The 19,195-nt window shown below is 37.3% G+C and overlaps 1 protein-coding gene across 1 annotated transcript in view; it reads right to left on the reverse strand.

The window, feature by feature from the left end:
- The window catches only part of LOC108967945 (serine-rich adhesin for platelets-like), an 87,858-nt gene that overhangs the window by 16,097 nt on the left and 52,566 nt on the right, over positions 1–19,195 (reverse strand). The window contains 9 exon segments of the mRNA XM_018931646.1: positions 3–3,789; positions 4,464–5,480; positions 5,537–5,726; positions 5,793–6,085; positions 6,152–6,417; positions 6,535–6,720; positions 6,818–7,332; positions 7,627–7,812; positions 9,720–9,780. Coding sequence (XP_018787191.1) covers positions 3–3,789; positions 4,464–5,480; positions 5,537–5,726; positions 5,793–6,085; positions 6,152–6,417; positions 6,535–6,720; positions 6,818–7,332; positions 7,627–7,812; positions 9,720–9,780 — 6,501 coding nt within the window.

Consider the following 19,195-nt stretch of genomic DNA (forward strand, 5'->3'; position numbering starts at 1 on the left):
TGATTGGTTTCGGTTGATGTAGCTGTTGTTTCCTCAATGTCTGGTTGGGTGGTAGTCTCTGGAACTGCGGTTGTAGTTGGTCTATTACGATATTTTCGATTGGTTTCAGTTGATGTAACTGTTGTTTCCTCAATTTCTGAGTGGGTAGTAGTTTTTGGAACTGCGGTTGTAGTTGGCCTACCACGGAATTTGCGACTTGTTTCAGTTTTTGGTACTGTAGCTTCTTCAATTTCCGATTGCTTAGTAGTTTGTGGGACATGTGTTGTTCCTGGTCTGCTACGAGCTATGTGTCTTACTTCAGTGGAGTTTATCTCTGTATTTTCCGAAGTTCCAACTCTGTGACGTATGGTGTTGTTCTTTTCAACAGTTGAATCAGTATCAGCATAAGTTTTGGTTATGGTAGGTCGAACCTTAGTTTTTCTTGCGGTTTCGTTAGACACATCTTCGGAGTTTACAGCGGAATATGAGATTAGGCCTCTGTGATGTGTGAACGTTTCTTTATGAGTTGCAAGCTCAGCGAGTGAGGAACTTGAGTTAGAAGTCTCTTTAATTTCAGGAATTACTGTAGTTACTGGTATTTCAGTTGTTGTTGGTCTGCTACGTACTTTGGATATATATAGAGTAGAGTTCTTCTCTGCAATCTGGGATGACGTGCGTACTTTAAAACTAGTAGGTATGTTAATTTCTGTCGCGGTTATAATAGTAGTGTCATCTATTTCCGGGAGCGAAGTGCTAACATCAACAGTTGTTGTGGAGTAACTTTCGGTGGTGGTTTCTGCCAAACGCGGCGTAGTTACGCGATTTTCCTCATCAGTGATCTGGGCGGCTGTATTTTCTACTTCCAATGAACCATCAACGGAAGCGCCAGAGGACTTCGAACTCTTCTCACTGCTATTTTTAGTTGAAGTTGAGCTTTCAATTTTGTCTTCAGTTATATGCAATCCTGATAACTTTTCTTTTGAAAGATTTGTGCTAATGTAACCACCATTTGCATTCTTGCTTGTTTTCTCCGTGAAACGACTGTTTTCTCGCTGATTCGACGTGACGGTACTTGCGTCAAATCCACTTTCCGTATGCCCACGATTTATTGTATGATACTTACTTGCGCCTCGTTCAATCGTGTGTGCTTCGCTTTTTTCGACCGACCTGCTGTCTTCGCTTTGTACCACTCCACTGGTTGCCTCGTTTTCGATCGTCGTTTGTGCAATTTTTCCACCACGTGATATACCCTGGTATATGCGACTGCGACTCTGTTCCGCTTGCTTGGCAACTTCTTCGAGATTTCTGTAGAAAGACGAAGTTTGGTCCTCATTTAGCTTTACGCCATCACTACCGCGCACAATGGTGTTGTAATGTATTGTCTCGGTGGTGGGATCATGCGTGTGATCTGTGCGACGCGTTATGGTTTGATATTTGCGATCACTGTTCTCTCCATCGCTACTCGGCACGTAGTTTTCGATTTTCGTGCGCGTGGTAATGGTCTCTTCAACTGTGGTGGTAATGATTTTACCGCTGCTATCTTTCGTTCTCGTGGTATAGACTGTTGTACGCACGACGCTGCCATCGTCCAAAGTTTCGAAAGTGGTGGTATTTTTAGTACCCAAATCCTCGTTAGTTGCAGTGTGACTTTCATCTAGCTTCGACTCATGCGTTTGCGTGTGCCCTCTGTTGATAGTGGCGTAGGTCTTGTCTGCTTTGTTGTTGTTCACACCATTTTCATTACTATTTAGCGTTGACTGTTGATCAGCGCTTATTTTCTGATGTTTCGTATCAGCTTCGTCCGAGTTTGTGATTGTCGTATAGACTGTTTGAATTTTTACCATGCCGTTACCCTCGTCGGTAATGGTGGTTTCGTTGGCTTGCATGGTCACAGTCGAAGCTGTGTTTTCTTCACCGTTATTTCCAGTGACTGTTGTGTATGTCGAAGTTGTGTGATTTGTTTCGTTTTCGGCGGTTCTAACCGATTCTTTGCCTGTGTCGATGCTTTTTAGGTCCTCTTTCTCTTCGCTTACCATCTTCAAGCCACGACTGCGGAAATTTGTAGAGTCAGCTGTTCTTGCAGAAACACCATTTTGAGCCGAGGTTGCCTCGGACTCGGTTGTCAAACTTTTGCCGCGATACTTACTTGCCTTCAGCGTCTCGTCTTTGGTATTTGTCGTCAAAGCGTTCAGCTGCGTTACACTAACCCTACTTTTGTTTTCTAACACTGTATTAGCTAATTGTTCGCTTTTGCTTTCGAGTACGCTCTGTAGCGTCTCAGCGGACACGTTATTCGCTCGACTGTCACTCTTTTCTTGTGCTGAAAGTGTATCGTTTATACTTAAGCTATGGTTTCTATCTACAACATGCCTTAGACTATTATTTGTATGTATACCACTAACACCGTCAATTACATCTACTACATGTGTATGTGTGTGCAATTTCGTTTGTGTAAGAGTGCGCGTAGTGCTGCCCTCATCATCGTTTGTTTCCAATCCGTTTTGTACTTGCAACACATCTGAATTGGAACTCACCTTATTTTTGGAGGCACTGGTCGCCGTTAACCTCGTCTTAACTATGCTTTGTTCATCTTCTGAACTCTCGGTAGTAGTAGTTTGTATATCAGCATTGCTGGTTGGGTTGGTATTATTCGGGCGCGTACGACGCCTGGGATAACCGAAAGGTCTAGGGCTAGATATGGTTCCCAGGAATTCGTTAGTGGGTGTTGATTCGGTGGTTGTTATGCTGTTTGTGGAATCCGTTGAGGAATCTAGCTGTTGATTTTGTATTTGATTTTTACGAGTTAGTAACTCGTTCGTTTGTTGTTGTCTTCTACCACCAGAGTATTTAAAGGTATTACCTCTAATATTACTACTTAGCTTATCATCGGCACTACTACTACTACCCGTTTTTAGACTAGTTTTTTTTGTTTCTTTGAAAATTTTGTTGTTTTCGCTTTCGCTTTCATTTTCAGTGTCTATGTCAGTGTTTGTTGCTGTTGTTGATTTTGTAACATTTCGTGTTCTTGTTATGAATTTATATTGTGTCTTTGTGCGATTATTACTTAAATTCGTTACCTCATCGCCGTTGGGGGTTTGGTCAGTGTCAGTTGAGGTGGCTGTAGTAGCGGTGCTTGTCAGTGTTTCGGTCGTTGTTGTAGCTTTCGTTGTTCTTGACGTTGTAGTCTCAGCGAACTCTATATCCTTCGGACTTTCGTTGGGACTTAAGGCAGTTTTTTCAATAAGGGAGTTTACATCTAGCGAAAGGTCTAAGGTATCCTTTGAGTCAGACTCAAGGTTTGGTGGGAGTGTGGTAATGGTGGATTTGGTATCGGTTAGTTCGATATCATTTGATGTTGTTGTAGTAGCGGCGGCATTTGTTGTGGAAATAATGGGTTGGGATGTGGTGGTAATGGTTTGCTTCGTGGTAATGGGTATGAATTGGGGATTAGTATTTTTAATGGTTATGGATAGGGCGGGTGAGTCATTTGCTGTTGTGACAGTGGTAGTAGTAGTTGGTAAAATTGGTTCAGGTGTTTCGTTGTTGCTGAAAGTGTTTTCTAATAAATTGTATCTGGTTGGTGTTTCTTGGGTGGTGATAGGAGTCTCTGTTGTTGTTGTGGTACGACGACCTATATTCGCATAGATGCGTGTTGTGGTTTGTGTTGATTTTTGTGTGGAATCTATTGCAGCCCCATTTAATTGTACCGTTACATTTTGTTCATCCTCTTGATCCTCCTCGTCGTCATCTTGACTGCTGGCCGATGTCTGAAGCCTGTTTGTGGGTCGCGTACGCTCCAGATATTTATACCTGCAAGTGGTAAGAGTTTTAAAATTTCTATACATTATAAAACGGTATAATAAGTATGTGTAGCTACTCGGCGATAGCAGAAACTCAGCTCTGATGAACACATAAAAAAATTATTTCATATTGGGTAGATATGTGAACTATCTCTCTTCCCAATTCCAGTGGTTTTTAAGTCGATTAAAATCGGCTCGGAAAAATGTGTTGGTGATTTTTTTTATGTGGATATGAATGCTTGATATCAATGGCCGCCTATTTTGATATAAAACTGTTTTCTATATATCTGTCGCTACTTAAACCAACAACTCATAAAAGCCGTTAATTAAACACTGCCCTCTAAGACAGTTGAAAAAATAATAATCGCCGTGATTACCAGAGTTATAAAGAACAAGAGTATATAATTTAATTAAAAATATTTCTAGACTCTGAATGGCTCCACGATGAAATATTGTTAGATCAAGATCATCTCTTTACCCTATCTAACCTTTTAAAATTTCATTGTACTTCGGAAAAAGAGTCTGCAGGCTTCAGCAAGACCCTGCATAATGTAGATTTGTAGAAAATTAGTATATATATAATTTTCAGTCTTCTTAACCGTTATTATATCTTCGAAAGAAATAAACCCAATCATTCATTCGTTTACACGAAACACTTTTTGGTCATGTTCGAAAATTCTTTACCTATTTGAATTAGTTACAATTTCCTCTGCTGGCTGGCTGCTTTCAGTGGTGGTAAACCGTCCTCGGTTCCGATTTAGTGAGGTGTAGGTGCGCTTTTCTTCACTCTCCTTTACAGTTTTCACCTCTTCGTCACTTCCCTCAGCTTCCTCATCGGATTCGGTACGAAGTGTTGTTGGTCTGGTGCGTTTTATGCTTGCGTACGAGGGTGTAACTGTGTTGGTTGGCCGCTTTGTGGTTTTGCTTCTACTACTCAACTCCTCTTCTTCAGTATTCTCATTTAATTCTTCAGCAGTTTGCTTTTCCTCCACTTCATCTTCATCATCTTGTCCTCTAAATGCATCTCTATGTCTGTTTATTGTCACATATTGTTTCTTTTCTTTCAAGAAACCATCGAACTCAGACAACTTATCAAGTCCCTCATTTTGCGGACCCTGCCTGCTATTACCGCGCACGACGGATGAGTATTTGGAGTAGCCGCTGCTGCTGGCACCTTCACTAGACTGTGATTCCTCGCTTTCTAATTTAGTACTCGTCGATTCTTCTGTCTTTGTTTGGCCAGATTTTCTAAACAGTGATGATGAGGTAAAGCGATTGCGGAACGAGTTGAAGGTGTTAGGTTTGCTAAGCACTTTGTCGTAAAGATTTTTACTAATCGGCGTGGGGGTAGTAGCCACACCTGATTCACTGGAGCTGCCTTTAATCGATATTGAGCCATCATCTTTGTGTTGCAAGTGCTTTTCTAACTGCTCAAGACCACCCACTTTGCGTATGAGCTCAATGAGCTCTTTTATAACCTGTGGATCTTCTTCGGCATCTCTATCTTTAGTATGTGCTGGTGCATCCTCCACCTCCTCCTCATCTTCTTCTTCATATTCCTCTGGAGCTGATGTAGTTGTAGTGGTGGTCCTAAAGAAAGATGTGCGTGAAGTAGCGGCTGATATACGATTGAGGGAAGCTGTAGGTCGTGGTGTAGTAGTTGTTGTCGTGGTGCTAGTTACAGGTGCAGCAGTTGTGACTCTAAAGATGGCAAATTATATTAGTTTATATAAAATATTGAAAACATGAATACTTACTTCTTCGTTTTGCAGGGCACGTTGCGCGCAAAATCGCACGAGTCAGCGGCCGGGTTGAAATACAGTCCCGATGGACAAGTGAACTGATGGCCCACAATGCCCAAACCAGACGGACCGCTATCCAAGCACCAATAATATTTCTTACAGTCACGTGGATGTTGAAAGAATCCTTCCTCTTCGCATTTGAAGTCTACGAAGGTGGAATGAGACATTTTTAAAAATATATTTTCTGAGCAGGGTTTCGGTGGGTACTCACCAGTTCCTGGGTCAGGCGTGGTGGGTGGTGCTGGTGTAGTGACGCGACCGCCTATATACAATGAAGAGCCTTCTGGATTAGTCAGTCTTATCGTGGTCTCGGGTGCTTGCGTTGTTGTTGTGGTGCTGGATTGTATACGCCGTCGTCCACTACTCAAAGTCGAACGACTCCCTGAACCCTTACCCTCGCTGCTGCCACCAATGCGATTTAATTTTGATGACGAATTCTCACGACTACGTGAACGTGAAGGTTTCTTGGGTGAATTCGGCTTAGCGACTTCGTTGATGCCAAGCCTGAATGGTTGTAATTATAATTGGTTTCAAAATAAAAGGACACTTTTAAAATTTGCAAAATCATACCCTAAGCCCTCGAGCATAGCATCCTTGGCTGCTTCAATTAGTGGATATGGTTTTCCATTGCAAGTTCCGCGGAAGTCATCGTTATCGATGGCCCAAAACATAATACCACCTAAGCCATTTTCGACCACATATTGGGCTTTCTTACGTACAATGGCTTCATCATCATAACCAACCCATTGATTACGTCTATATGCATATGGTCCCATCGCATTGGGATTTGGCTGTACGACGGTCCACTCAGCGTCCTCTTTCAGATTTTGGCATATCTGTAATGTTAAAAATAGGTAATTTAGTTAATTAGTTTCCAGTTACAAGTTTCTTTCATTTTGAAGCATTTATTTGCTTACTTATTTTTTTACTGTAATTTACTACAATTCACTCACCTCATAGTAGGCCAAATAGCCCTTTTCACGTGTAGCATCGCCCTGTTCACCCGGTCCCTCTGACGGTGCACCAATTTCCGTGCTCTCCTCATTAATCAGTGTATACGAACGTCCGTATGTAGGTATGCCCAGCACCAGCTTGTCGCGGTCAGCGCCAGCTTTCAAATAATATTTGATGGAGTAATCCTAATAGCAGGAGCAAACCAGAAAAGCAGAAAGAAATGTAAATTATTTCAATCAAAATTTCAATTACTTCGACTGCCAACAACTTCAATATGCTTACAATATTCAATTCTGCATCATAATTGTACTCGGACTCTTCCTCCAGCGAGTACAATGGAGCGTGGTGATTAGCCGAAGGTTCGTGCGATGAATGGAAATCATACGAGAGCACATTGAACCAGTCAAGGTACTTGTTCAGTTTGGGTATATCGTAACCCTTCTCGATGTTCTCAATGCCTGCTGGTACGGCCATTGTCAGCAGCAGACGTGGACGTCCGGTCTTCTGTGACTCACGTTCAAATTCGGCGCGCAACTCTTGCACAAACTGCGCATAATTGTCGCGGTCACGCGGCTTGCCGCCCTCACGCTGTGCCGGATACTCCCAATCCAAATCGATGCCATCAAAATGATTTTGACGTAGAAATTTCAAAATATTTTTAATGAATTGCTGTCGTCGCTCCGGGTTGGCCATAAGCGGCGAGAAACGTGATGAGGCCTCATTCCAGCCACCAATGGCAATCATGGTCTTCAATTGCTTGTTGTACGTTTTCAAGCCCGTGAATTTGGCATAGCCGCCTGAGCAGTGAAGGGGCGAACGATGCGAATTGGTGGGTGAATGATGACAGGCCGCAGAGACATGAAAATATAGCAAAAAGGGGAGTGTTAATTGAGTTTACCATGTTATTTCATTAGGAAAGAGTCAAGAGAAATGTAAATTTGTATTACAATATGTAATGTAGAGTTCTAGACATACTAGGGAGGTTAAAACTGAAAGAATGTACGCTAGAAAAAAATTAAGTGAAAAGGAAATACTACCATTTTTTCCATACGTAACCCATAATTAGTTAGTTTCAAGAACTTTTTACACACCTTGTTCTACATCCTGGTATTTATCGAAGGGTTTCATCTGATTGTCTTTTGTGAATCCGCCAAAAGCGTACACCAAATGTGTACACAAATATGGATTGATGTTCTGTGGATTGAATTTCGCTGTACCTGGTCTGTAGACACTCCAATTGGTGTAGTAGCAGACGACTCTGCCTTCCGAACGGACTTCTGAAAATATAGAATAAAATTAAGATTATTCGAATTATTCCCTAATTTTTCAGTAAGTTAATTTGTGTACATCTTTGGTTTTGTGGTTAGATTTAAACTATTTTTAGGAATAAATGTAAAATTCCTGCTTTCTGTTATTAGCAAAAATACTTTAGGTTATTAGTTCACAACAGAGGAGAAATGATTATCTATATATATAATGAAGGGTATTTTATCTGTAGTATAGAACTCTGATGGCAAGTTGGTTTCTGTTTAAGGCCACAAACTATCAGGGCTAAGTGCTGTGGTGGTTCTGTGTATTTTCCGGAATCCCTTCTGGGGGTTTGCTAGACTCATGTGGTGAGTGAAGTTTCGAATAGCAAGGCTTCAAGTGTCTTCATTACCAGGGAGAGGAGAGTTATCGGGCGATAGGACTCCCCTTTGTTGGCGGGTTTCCCAGGTTTCAGTAGTGGGACCACGCTTCCGACTTTCCACACATCGGGTATTTGAAGAGTTGTCAGCAAAATGTTGAGAACCTTGGTGAGGGAGCTTATCCCGTCGAATGGGTCATCATTTCTCTTCGGATTAGACAAAGGCCTGACAGTAGACCAAAGCTTACTCACACCGGTAGAGAGAATGCAGCACTTCAAGTGCTCTATCCATTTTGTACGCTTGTGTTGATTAACCAATCGCTGTGTCTTCAAATTGAGATCCCTTATTCGGGAATACCGGAATCGGCATGGCGTCAGGTGTCGCGCTCGTTAGCTAAAACAGCTGCTTCAGCTGGGAAATTAGGGCGAAGTTCCGAAATTCTTCCAGCCGGGATGAAGCGAGCGGCAGCTGCTGCGATCACCTTGTGTCATTATCAGACCCGCGCTAGGAATGTTAATATCGGGGGGCTATTACAGGTACCCATAATTCTGGTGAAAGCTTCGTCATTCATTGTGAAGATATATATATATCTATAATAATATTAAATATTTCGGGCTCGACATCGCCTGACCGACTAGATATACCCTTACATTCCAGGGTACTATCTCTGCTATCGATACGCGATTGCTGTTCATGAGATGCCGGTTTGCCGTGTATGTCCGTGAGTAATGGTGGGAGTGAGGGAATGGCATATAGGTGGTGTTTATTGTAGGTGTAGAACCAGCAGGGGCGGTAGTCCTTTGCGCATTGGCAATGGCGTAAACCGCAGTCGATGGAATGCTGAGCTGTAGGAGATATGCGACGACATTGATATAGTTCAACGAATTAAGACACAGCAGCTAGAATGGGGGAAAATACTCCAGCCCTGAGAGTATTCGACACAGTTCCCGCCGGGAGAAACAGACGAATAGGAAGACCTCCACTTCGTTGGAAAGACCTGGTGGAGAAGGACATGGCTACAATTGGAATATTGGCTATAACCGCGTAAGCGCTGTCCACGCCAATAAAGCAGCTGAAGAAAAATGAAGCTGCACCGTCACTTCAAAAAAACATTTATTTTGTTAACGGGAACAGAAATCGAAACCTATAGAATTAATAGTCATCGGTTTTAGAATAAGTTACTGAGGAGTTTAATAGGTTAGAAAAATTGTTTGCTACAAACAAACAAATATATTCGGAAATGTTGGTTTCATTGCAAGATTTGAGATTCTTTTTTAATAACAAACAAATTTCTGTGTAAATTGTAATTGCAAGCCGATGTTCGAGAGAATACCAAATATTTTCGTATAATAGAATAGTAAAAAATAAATTGTGGGTGAGAAAGAAGTTAGTATTGGGAACTAATGTTACAATTATATTTAACTTCTTTGATTTCATATTGAAAATATTGATATTGAATTCAACTAATCCATAATAATATTGGAATTAGCATAAAAAGTGGACATAAGGATGTATGTTTTTGTAAAAGCGAATTTAGAAATAAATATTTTACTTACCATTTATAAAGAGCACTGCACATAGTAGGAAGAGGGTTTGCCAAACCGCTCCTCGAGGAAGCTGAAAAAAAATAAAATGAAGAATAAATAAATATTTTTTCTTTTTAGAAATTAAAAGTTTTAATTTCAATTTCAATTCAAAATTTTTACTTTAGTTCGGAATACCTGGCGAAAACTATTATCAATTATCAGTACTGAATACCAAATAAAAAACGAAATAGATAAAAGAAACAAAAAGAGAAATTGTAGCTTGACAGAAATTAAGAATTTTCAAAGCAAAAAAAGGAACGTCTATTTTAAAACAATCGCTTTATATGATAGCAGTATTTTATGGCACTCTTTTGGTCATGATTATTGTAAGATATTTAGTGGATTCAAAAATAAAAACCGATTAATTTCAAACTCAAATTTTTTTTATAATAATTGTTGCTAAGAGAACAAATAGCATATTCCGGTATTTTATACCGCTACAACAGTAGCTACATATGTATATCGTAACATAGCATATTTTGGATAAAAGAGATGCTTCCTAAAAACCACTGTTTAATTTATACAGGGTGATTACTAACAGGCAGGCACTCACAAATTGCAGCCGAAACTGGGGCAAAGCAACTTTATTATTATTATTGTCATGAAGCTAGTATGTGTGTGCCGATGTGCATGTACCTCCATGTGCACGATTACGTATCTAACGCAACACAATCGCTTATGCGACAGTTGCATCGTCAGCGTCCGTGCCTTTTAGGAGGAATGCAATTGGCGAAATAAATGTTTCATAAGAGTGACAACGCTCAAGCGCTCACTATTGTGCGTGCAACTCGCATTTTTGTAGCTAAATAAATGACTTAGTGTATACAAGTATTTAACTGGAGTATTGCCTGAGTGAGTCTCGTGTCGCCGACCCTCTAGGGCAATGGAATGAGTTTGATTGAAAATTTCTAATTTGACTACTAAAACACAAAAGTGAACTGGGGCTGAATGCGCGGAATTAACGAATTGTATCGAAAGCGCTTTCATTTGACGAGATGTCTTCAACAAATTTGGCATGGGTTACTGCTCAAGAAATGGTAAAATCTTTAAAGTAATTGTTGAGTTCGAGTTGCTGTAGCTTATAGTTGCCATACAAACTTCAAAATTTAGTTGTTGTAACGAATATTATGTATTTGTGAGGGGTATTATAGCTTCAGTACTTTCCAATTTTTATAGTATTTGGTTGAGAGAAGGGTTGAGTAGTAGTTTGGTGTCACATTTGTAGCAACTGACTGAAAATATTGGTCAAAAATATTGAATTCAATTTTGTGTTTTTTTTTTTTGTATATGACGTGTCTACTGTAAGTCATAAACTTTTATAGATGCTACAGATGTTTCCAAAAGAACCGTGAATCACATTTTAATGACGTTCTGGAGCTGTTCAAGAAGTAAACAAAATTGGAATATTTATGAAGTGACTATTGATTTAAGGCTTGATGCCTGATATATTTCAAGTATTATGTGTCTGGTTTTTGCTACATCTATGCATTCACAGAGAAAGTGAAAACTTTTTCTTTACGCTCTTCCCTTTTTAGTGCGCCATTTCCAAATATCCCGTGTCACTTTATAGTAGCTACACCGGATTCCTTGTATAAAGTAAGTATAAAGCTCTCCTTTGATCGTTCCCAGCGGACGTAGTATTACTCCGCTTCGGATTCACATAAAGAGGTTCCTTTGCTTGGCCAACTTGTCTGCTTTTTCGTTAGCGAAAATGTTGCTGTGGCCGGGAACCCAACTAAAGGTGAGGTGGATTTGAAAAATCTTATAAATAACTGTACATATAATTTCAATAGATTAAATAATCTATAGGCAGAGTTGCCAACTACTAAAAACAGTTATATATGAAAACGGGTAGATAAGCAAGAGTAGTTAAAAGTAGTGACGAATTGGTCAAAACCAATCAAAGTGTTTCATTAAAGGGTAAAGGTAGTAAAATTCAAACCAAAAGTCATATTTTTGTCTCAGAATATTATCTGGAATTTTTAATTCGAATTATTCGATAATTAGCAAAGTGTGCTTGGACGCTCTGGAACGTTCTCGTAAAACTTCAAATGCGATTTTCTCAAAACGGTGCGTTGCGAACTGGTGACCAGGAAAGCTCACAAACCGCTCGCTAGATCTCAATGAAATTTACACAATTTTCATGTTTTTAAGCTTTTCAAAACACGATGAAGGGATCCCGAAAAACTGGAAAAAAATTCCTGAAGCTATCATTGTATTAATTAAAAAAAACATTAGACATTAGATGATAGAAAGACTAAACTACTAAAAGAACTTACTAAAAGAAATTTTTGTTGGCAACGCAAGGAGCTTCGTTTGGAACAAACACCCACTATTTTTAAATTTGCGCTTTCCAAATTTTTGTGAAATCAAGTCAGTACTTTAATCCATGATGGAATATTTTTACTTTTATAAATAAATTAATTTAATGAAAAAAAAAAATTTTTAATTTGTCATTATTTTATGTCAACTTTTTAAAAATTGAAATTAATAAAACTTCGCTCTTAAAATGAAAATTATGTCTTTCATATAAAATAAGTGATCTTCAACTAAAAAAAAGTAAAATGAAATGTGTGGGGTATAACATGCAAAAGTGCAAATATGCAACCAATTAGCAGTACACAATGTTTGTCACACCTCTCACATAAAAATGTGTACCCAAAACATTGTTTCAACTCAATTTACTCAAAGAATGCACAAAATGTGTAAACCACAAGCAGTTTGCTGTTCCTATTCATCTTCCTTCACTAAAATATAATTAAAGTTTACACTCATTTGCATAAATTGCTGATTAACATTGACACTATGACCACAATTCGCAAGCGTAAGCGCAGACACAAAAGACTGGAGACTGGCGATTCATTCATGCTGCTCATCCCATTGGACAGCAAATGTTGTACCTTGATTAATATGCACAAAGAAAACGCCACACAAAAGGCACAACAACGTAATTAAGCAGAGGCGCCTCCACGCTGCAGCGCGGCTAATCAAGGTCGTGCGGTTTGGCCAACATTGGCCGCTCTTCGGCAGCTGTTTTATAACTAGTATTAATAAGATAAAACAGCAGAAGTGAAGAAGAAAACTTACATAATTTTATAAACCACTTAAATTAATAATATATACACGCCCTTTCGTTTTTATAACTGTTTATCTGTGTGGTAACATATAAGCGTAGTATAAAACGCGCCACTCACCCGTTCGTCAATCATTGAGTCAATGCTGTGTGATCGGGAATTCGGTGAAAATACAACAATGAAAATAAAGAGAAGCATTTCTCAATACTAAAATGGATTATTGCTTCATTTATCAATTTATTAGCATTTTATTAACTTTGATTTCGTAATTTAGTGAGTGTGTCATTGTATTAGTTGTCTGTTTAACACATACTGCGTTATTTGTTTAGTTGACATTTAGAAAGTTGCGCCTATTTATGTGGTTATTTTGATATACTATATTTTCAGAGCATTTCTACACCATTTATATAAGAAAGTTTATAAGGGGTGAGGAAAGGCCTTCGGTGATAATTTTTTGCCGCGGGCAAGTGTTTTTGATTGCTAAATTTTTTTTTAAAAAGGTTCGAGAACGCATTGACCATGTCTAGGACGGTCACCAACATCAACTGCTGATCAATACATCAATGAAATAAAGGAATTGGTGCTTGATAATCGACGATTAACAGTCAGAGATCTTGCTGGCGTCGCCGGAATAACGGAAAGACCAGTGAAAACCATTTTGAAAGATCATTTGGGCCTAAGAAAAGCGAAAAGACGATCGGTTCAAAAATCACCCAATTTTCGAGAAACAACATCGAAATATATTTTTACTGACCATGAGTTTCGGATCTATGCTTACGATCCAGAAACAGACGATCGATCGGCCGAATATCGAGGCAAAGGTGAGCCGAAGCCTAAAAAACCACGTCAAAACAGCTAAAAAAAAATCAAGAATATTTTGTTAGTTGTCTTGGATTATCCAGGTATGGTGCACTCGAAGTCCTTTCAACCGGCCAAATTGTCAACAAAGAATACTATTTGAATGTGGCCGGAATTGTGTTCCGAAAACTTTTGAATATTACACCTCGATATTGGGTTGATTCTGCGTGAGTTTTTCGCCAAATTTTCAACCAATATAGTGCCGCAACCACCGTATTCGCTTGATTTAGCTCCGTGCAACTTTTGGCTATTTAGCAAACTCAATCGGCTTTTCCGGGGAAACCGTTTGGAGTCAATTTAAGACAATAAATGTGAATCGCTAGGCGTATTGAAGGTAATTCCGGAAATTGACTTTAACAACTGTTTCGAGGATCGGAAAAATAGTTGGCACAAGTAAAATGGGGCCAAGGGGTATTACTTTGAGAAGGGCGATAATATAGATTTTGAAGAATAAAATAAGAAAAAAAAAAAAATTATGATCAAGATCAAAATATTTTTCGCTAATTTTCAACGGTGAATTATGTTACTTTGGACAAAAATTTTATATTATAAAATTATCCATAATAAAAGTTTCAATACTTATTCTTTAAAGCCACCGTTTCAGATATATAACGATTCAAAAAAACTAAAACAAAACATATTTAAATTATTACGACTATCTGACTTTATCGATTCCTTTTCAAAGAAAATTACTACTTTATATTATTTAGATTTACCTTCATTGTTCGATTTGCATATTCAATTGGATACAAAATATTTTTAAGCCTGTAATTGAGGCTGCTACTATTATTTGAAATTTGAAAACCGAAACAAAGGAGCTATTTTCAAACTAGCAAATTCTATGAAGATAGCACTATGAAGATAGCACTTCTACGGTTGCCATAAATTTAAGATTATTATTCAAATTGGGCATATTAAAGTTGTAACATCTTCCGGTTATTAAGACAGAATACTGAAAGATATTAACAGTATTTATTAAAACATAATTTTTAATAGCGACAAATAAACTTGTAATTAACTAAAAGCTAAAATCGAAATATCAAAATTCTTTGCACAGTTCTCATAATTAATTGGTTCTCAAAACGGTTTGTAAATTATACAAGTAATTAAATAACTCAACTAACTTTTAAAAACGCTTATTAATGACAATTAAAAAACACTTAAAAGCCGCAAAAGAATTATAAAGCTTATACAAACATATTTGTTGGTAAAATAAATTATGCAATAAATATTTGTAATCACGCAGTACGCGAGTGTAGTTGGGGGTGTAGAGGGTGTATATTGCAATAAAAATTACTTTACTTTACAAACATTCCAAATGATAATTTAATAGTTTTTTTCTGTAAAGTATTAAGAGGATTTAAGTTTAATAGCGAAAATAAAAATAAAAAAACAAGCAAAAACTTTGACTCCAGTTGCTCTTAAGCTGTAATAACCTTCACACATACCAAAGATTCCGTAAAAGAACTTGATTCCGATTGTTCTGCTTGTCTGGCAGATATATGCTGTTGTTATCCGATCTGAACAATTGCTTCATATATCGTATAATTGTCTTAAACAATAACTCTTGCCAAATTTCGTAAAGATATCTTGTAAAATGAAAAAGTTTTCCTTACAAGCACTTGATTCCGATCGAACAGTTTGTTTGACAGCTATATGCTATAGTTATATATGTATGTATTTTTTAGGGTCTCCGACGTTTCCTGCTGTTTGTTACAAACCACGTCGCAAACTTAATATGTACACCCTGTTCAGGGTATAAACACGCAGCACAGCAAGCATGTGTGCCAATGGTTTGGCATCATGGCCAATAATGACCAATATCAAGCAAAACAAGAAATACAAAATGAACAGTAAAATAGCCCAAAACACAAAGCTAATTTCGAACAAAGTGTGGCATAAGAGATACAGCAACAATGTCAATAGCCAGTCAGCCGCAACGGCACTAGTGCCGCGATGATGGGTATTCAATGAACTTATTGTCGGACGCTATTACTTTTGATTTCGTATATGTTTGTTTTTGCTTTTTTATTACACAGCCATTACATAAGCCGACAAGCATGTAAATCTCATCTCTCTCAGTTACGGTTAATAAATAACGAAAATATATTTATGTATGCCAATTTTTTGTTTTTTACAGGCTATGTTTCATTGAAAAAAAATGTTGCTTGTTGGTTTATTGGTGCATGCTGTATATTTGTAGCGGCATTTGTACAATCGTTTGTGTGTGCGTGATTGCTCTGTAGAAAAAGCAACAAATAGTGCAGCGAAAATCTAATTTGGAACCGATTAGCTATTTTAGAAATGTGTCRGATTTACCGGTATTAGTACTGACTCATCATGACATTTCATATAAACGAGTTTTAAGATATATAAATTATACGGAAACGTCTAATATTTCTGAAATATAACTAAAAATGAAAATTGTTTTTTTTAAAGTTCTGAAAGTTTTAACTAAACTATTATGTTACGATAATTCATAAATTAGTTTTGTGAGAAATTCAATGTATTCCACTTAATTAAGTAATGAAGTGATCCAAGAGTGAGAAAGTGACTGTGAAAGTGAAGTGATTTACTTTGATCTACATACATGTAGATCTATAAATACATACATATACAGGATTATGAATAAACTAATATTATAGCACATCTTGAAAAAACAAAGAAAAGTTCAACATTTCATTATTCCTCGTGATTTCGGAGCACCCGTGGGCGAAAAGTTTTGAAAAAATGGGCGTGGATGGTTTAAATGGGGCCGGGGTCAAAATTGGATGAATAGTACGGCACCGCATATCTCGAGACCCGCCCAACCGATTTAAACCAAATTTGGTACGTGATAGTCCTTTTTTTACGTTACAGTGTCAAAATGGGCGAAATCGGTCTTTAGGAAGCAATTAATAAAACAGGCTAAACCTTTGCAGTAATAGTTTCTTTAAGTATGTCACCTTATGACCATAAATTGTCCAAATTCAAACAAAATTGTTCAAGCCTGTAGGTACCGAATATGTGGACCCCAGTATTTATAGATGATTTTTAAACGAAAATATCGGTCAATGTGTGAATACACAATTCAAATTCAGACAGAAACCTTTCCTGACTATAGTATTTTTGTGTGGTGAAAATGGGTTGAATAGGGTCAATACTTCTCCGAGTCTCCATATACCTAATATAAAGATTTTCGAACTTCCAGTGCTGGATATATCGGTCAATATTTGACATATCTCAATGAAAATTTCTGATCATGTTTTATTCATAAGTTAAATTTGTGTGCCTAAAATAGGCGAAAACTTGACCTAACCTCCATATAATTAATACCAGGTGTTTCGCACATCTGCCTGATTTTACTCCATGTGGTTCCATGTAACCCAGGGAAAATTTGTTTAGTATATTCCATGATAATAGGTAAAATAGGGTCGATGCTACCGCAACTCCCATCAGTGTATGAGTTACATATAGTATATGCATATGTAGAATTGCTTGGAATCCGATCGTCTGTTTCACGTTTTACACCTTAATGTATTTCCCTATCTTTGAGTCCTGCAAGTTGCAAGGGTATAAAATGTTCGGTTTTACCTGAAGTTAGCCCTTCCTTACTTGTTGGTGTAGTTTTTTTTAAATTTTTGTATAAAAATCCCTAATTCCATCTTGTTATACCCTGAACAGGGTATATTAAGCTTGTCACGAAGTTTGTAACACCCAGAAGGAAGGGTCGGAGAACCTAAAAAGTATATATAAATGATCGAACTAGTCCCTCAGTTTTTAAGATATCGTTTTGAAATTTTGCAAACGTAATTTTCTCTTCAAGAAGCTGCTCATTTGTCGGAACTGCCGATATCGGACCACTATATCATATAGCTGCCATACAAACTGAACGATCATAATCAAGTTCTTGTATGGAAAACTTTCACATTTGACAAAATATATTCACGAAATTTTGTATAGATTATTTTCTGAGCCAACAATGTAATCTCCGAAGAAATTGTTCAGATCGGATAACTATACCATATAGCTGCCATACAAACTGAATGATCGAAATCAAATGCTGAATGAAATATGGTATGGTATGAGTTATTTTTTATACAAATAATGTAAAATCAGAAAAAATTATTCAGATCGGCTCACTATAGCATATAGCTGCCATACAAGCCGAACGATCGGAATCAAGGGTCTGTATGGAAAAATTTGGCATCTGAATCATTTGGTATCTTCACGAAATTTGGCATGGATTACTGCTTAAGGTAACAATATAATCTCCAAAAAAATTGTTCAGAACTGATTACTATAGCATAACATATAGCTTCCATACAAACTGAACACATAGTTACTAACAGAAATGCACCTGTGAAGGGTATTTAGCTTCGGTATTTAGCTTTTTTCTTGTTTTTATTTTTATTTATTTAGTATCATTTAACTTATATTACTATTTTTTATTTCTTATTTATGATTTATTTTATTATTTTTATATGTTATTTAAGGTTTTTAAAATTGTACATATAGGTCCAAAAGTGACTGCTTTTTTTGACGCGCGTATTTATATATGTGCATATATATCCACACTTAGTTGGGACATTCTCGTGGATATAATTTCTGGCCAAATTGCTGATTAAATACGCAATGAACGCCTACTCAAGCTGTTTGTTATAATTAAAAAACAAACAAAAAAGTTTACAAATATACATATTTACACAATATACATACACGCATGCATGCATATAATATACATATATACTAAATAAAGTTTTCTGCATATTAGCTTCATATTTTGTACACCGTTTTTGTTTTGCTCATTTGAATCCGGCTGGTTACGCGACCACAAGAAACCTGTCTTTGACTCATTTGGTCAGCTTTTTGAACACCATCAAATTCCACATAACCCACACAGTGGCTTCAAATTATTCCCCTACGTCAATCGGCAATATTTGTAAAGTTGCGTTTTTTCCCTTTTCGCATTTTTTCTCATTTCTATTAATATATGTTAATGCGTTAGTAGATATGTGTGTAAAATACGCTTTTATTTCGTTTGAATGCATAATTTTCAATTTCACTGCTACAACACACATCGCCAATTATGGTTGACTGCAAAGTATTCTCAATTGCCATTTTGGTGTGGACCCACATAACCATAATTTGTTCACCTTATTACGCTCACTGTTTACTAATTAAATTGGTTTAGTAACTTATTTCGATTTCCGTTATATTTTCGTGTGTTGTTTGTGAGTACTACCCTGGCAATTATTTACAATTATTTAATATATTTAGAAATAATTTACAAAGTAAGTAATGTAGGTGGTTTGGTAACGATTTTGGAGAAGTTGAAGGTCAGTTAAGGTCATCGAACAGTGAATATTTATTTATTTTAATCTAACATTTTATTAATGTTTATATTGTATTATTTTATGTTATTATATTAACTATCGGTTATCCATTATGCAAGTTCACACGAAAAGCTGTTCTTGAATGAAAAAAACGTTTTTCTTCTACAAAAAATGTGTTGTAATTACGTCTACTCGGCTT

This window comes from Bactrocera latifrons, unplaced genomic scaffold (genome assembly GCF_001853355.1).
Source record: "Bactrocera latifrons isolate USDA-ARS-PBARC rearing strain unplaced genomic scaffold, ASM185335v1 scaffold_20, whole genome shotgun sequence".
Classification (NCBI taxonomy): domain Eukaryota; kingdom Metazoa; phylum Arthropoda; class Insecta; order Diptera; family Tephritidae; genus Bactrocera; species Bactrocera latifrons.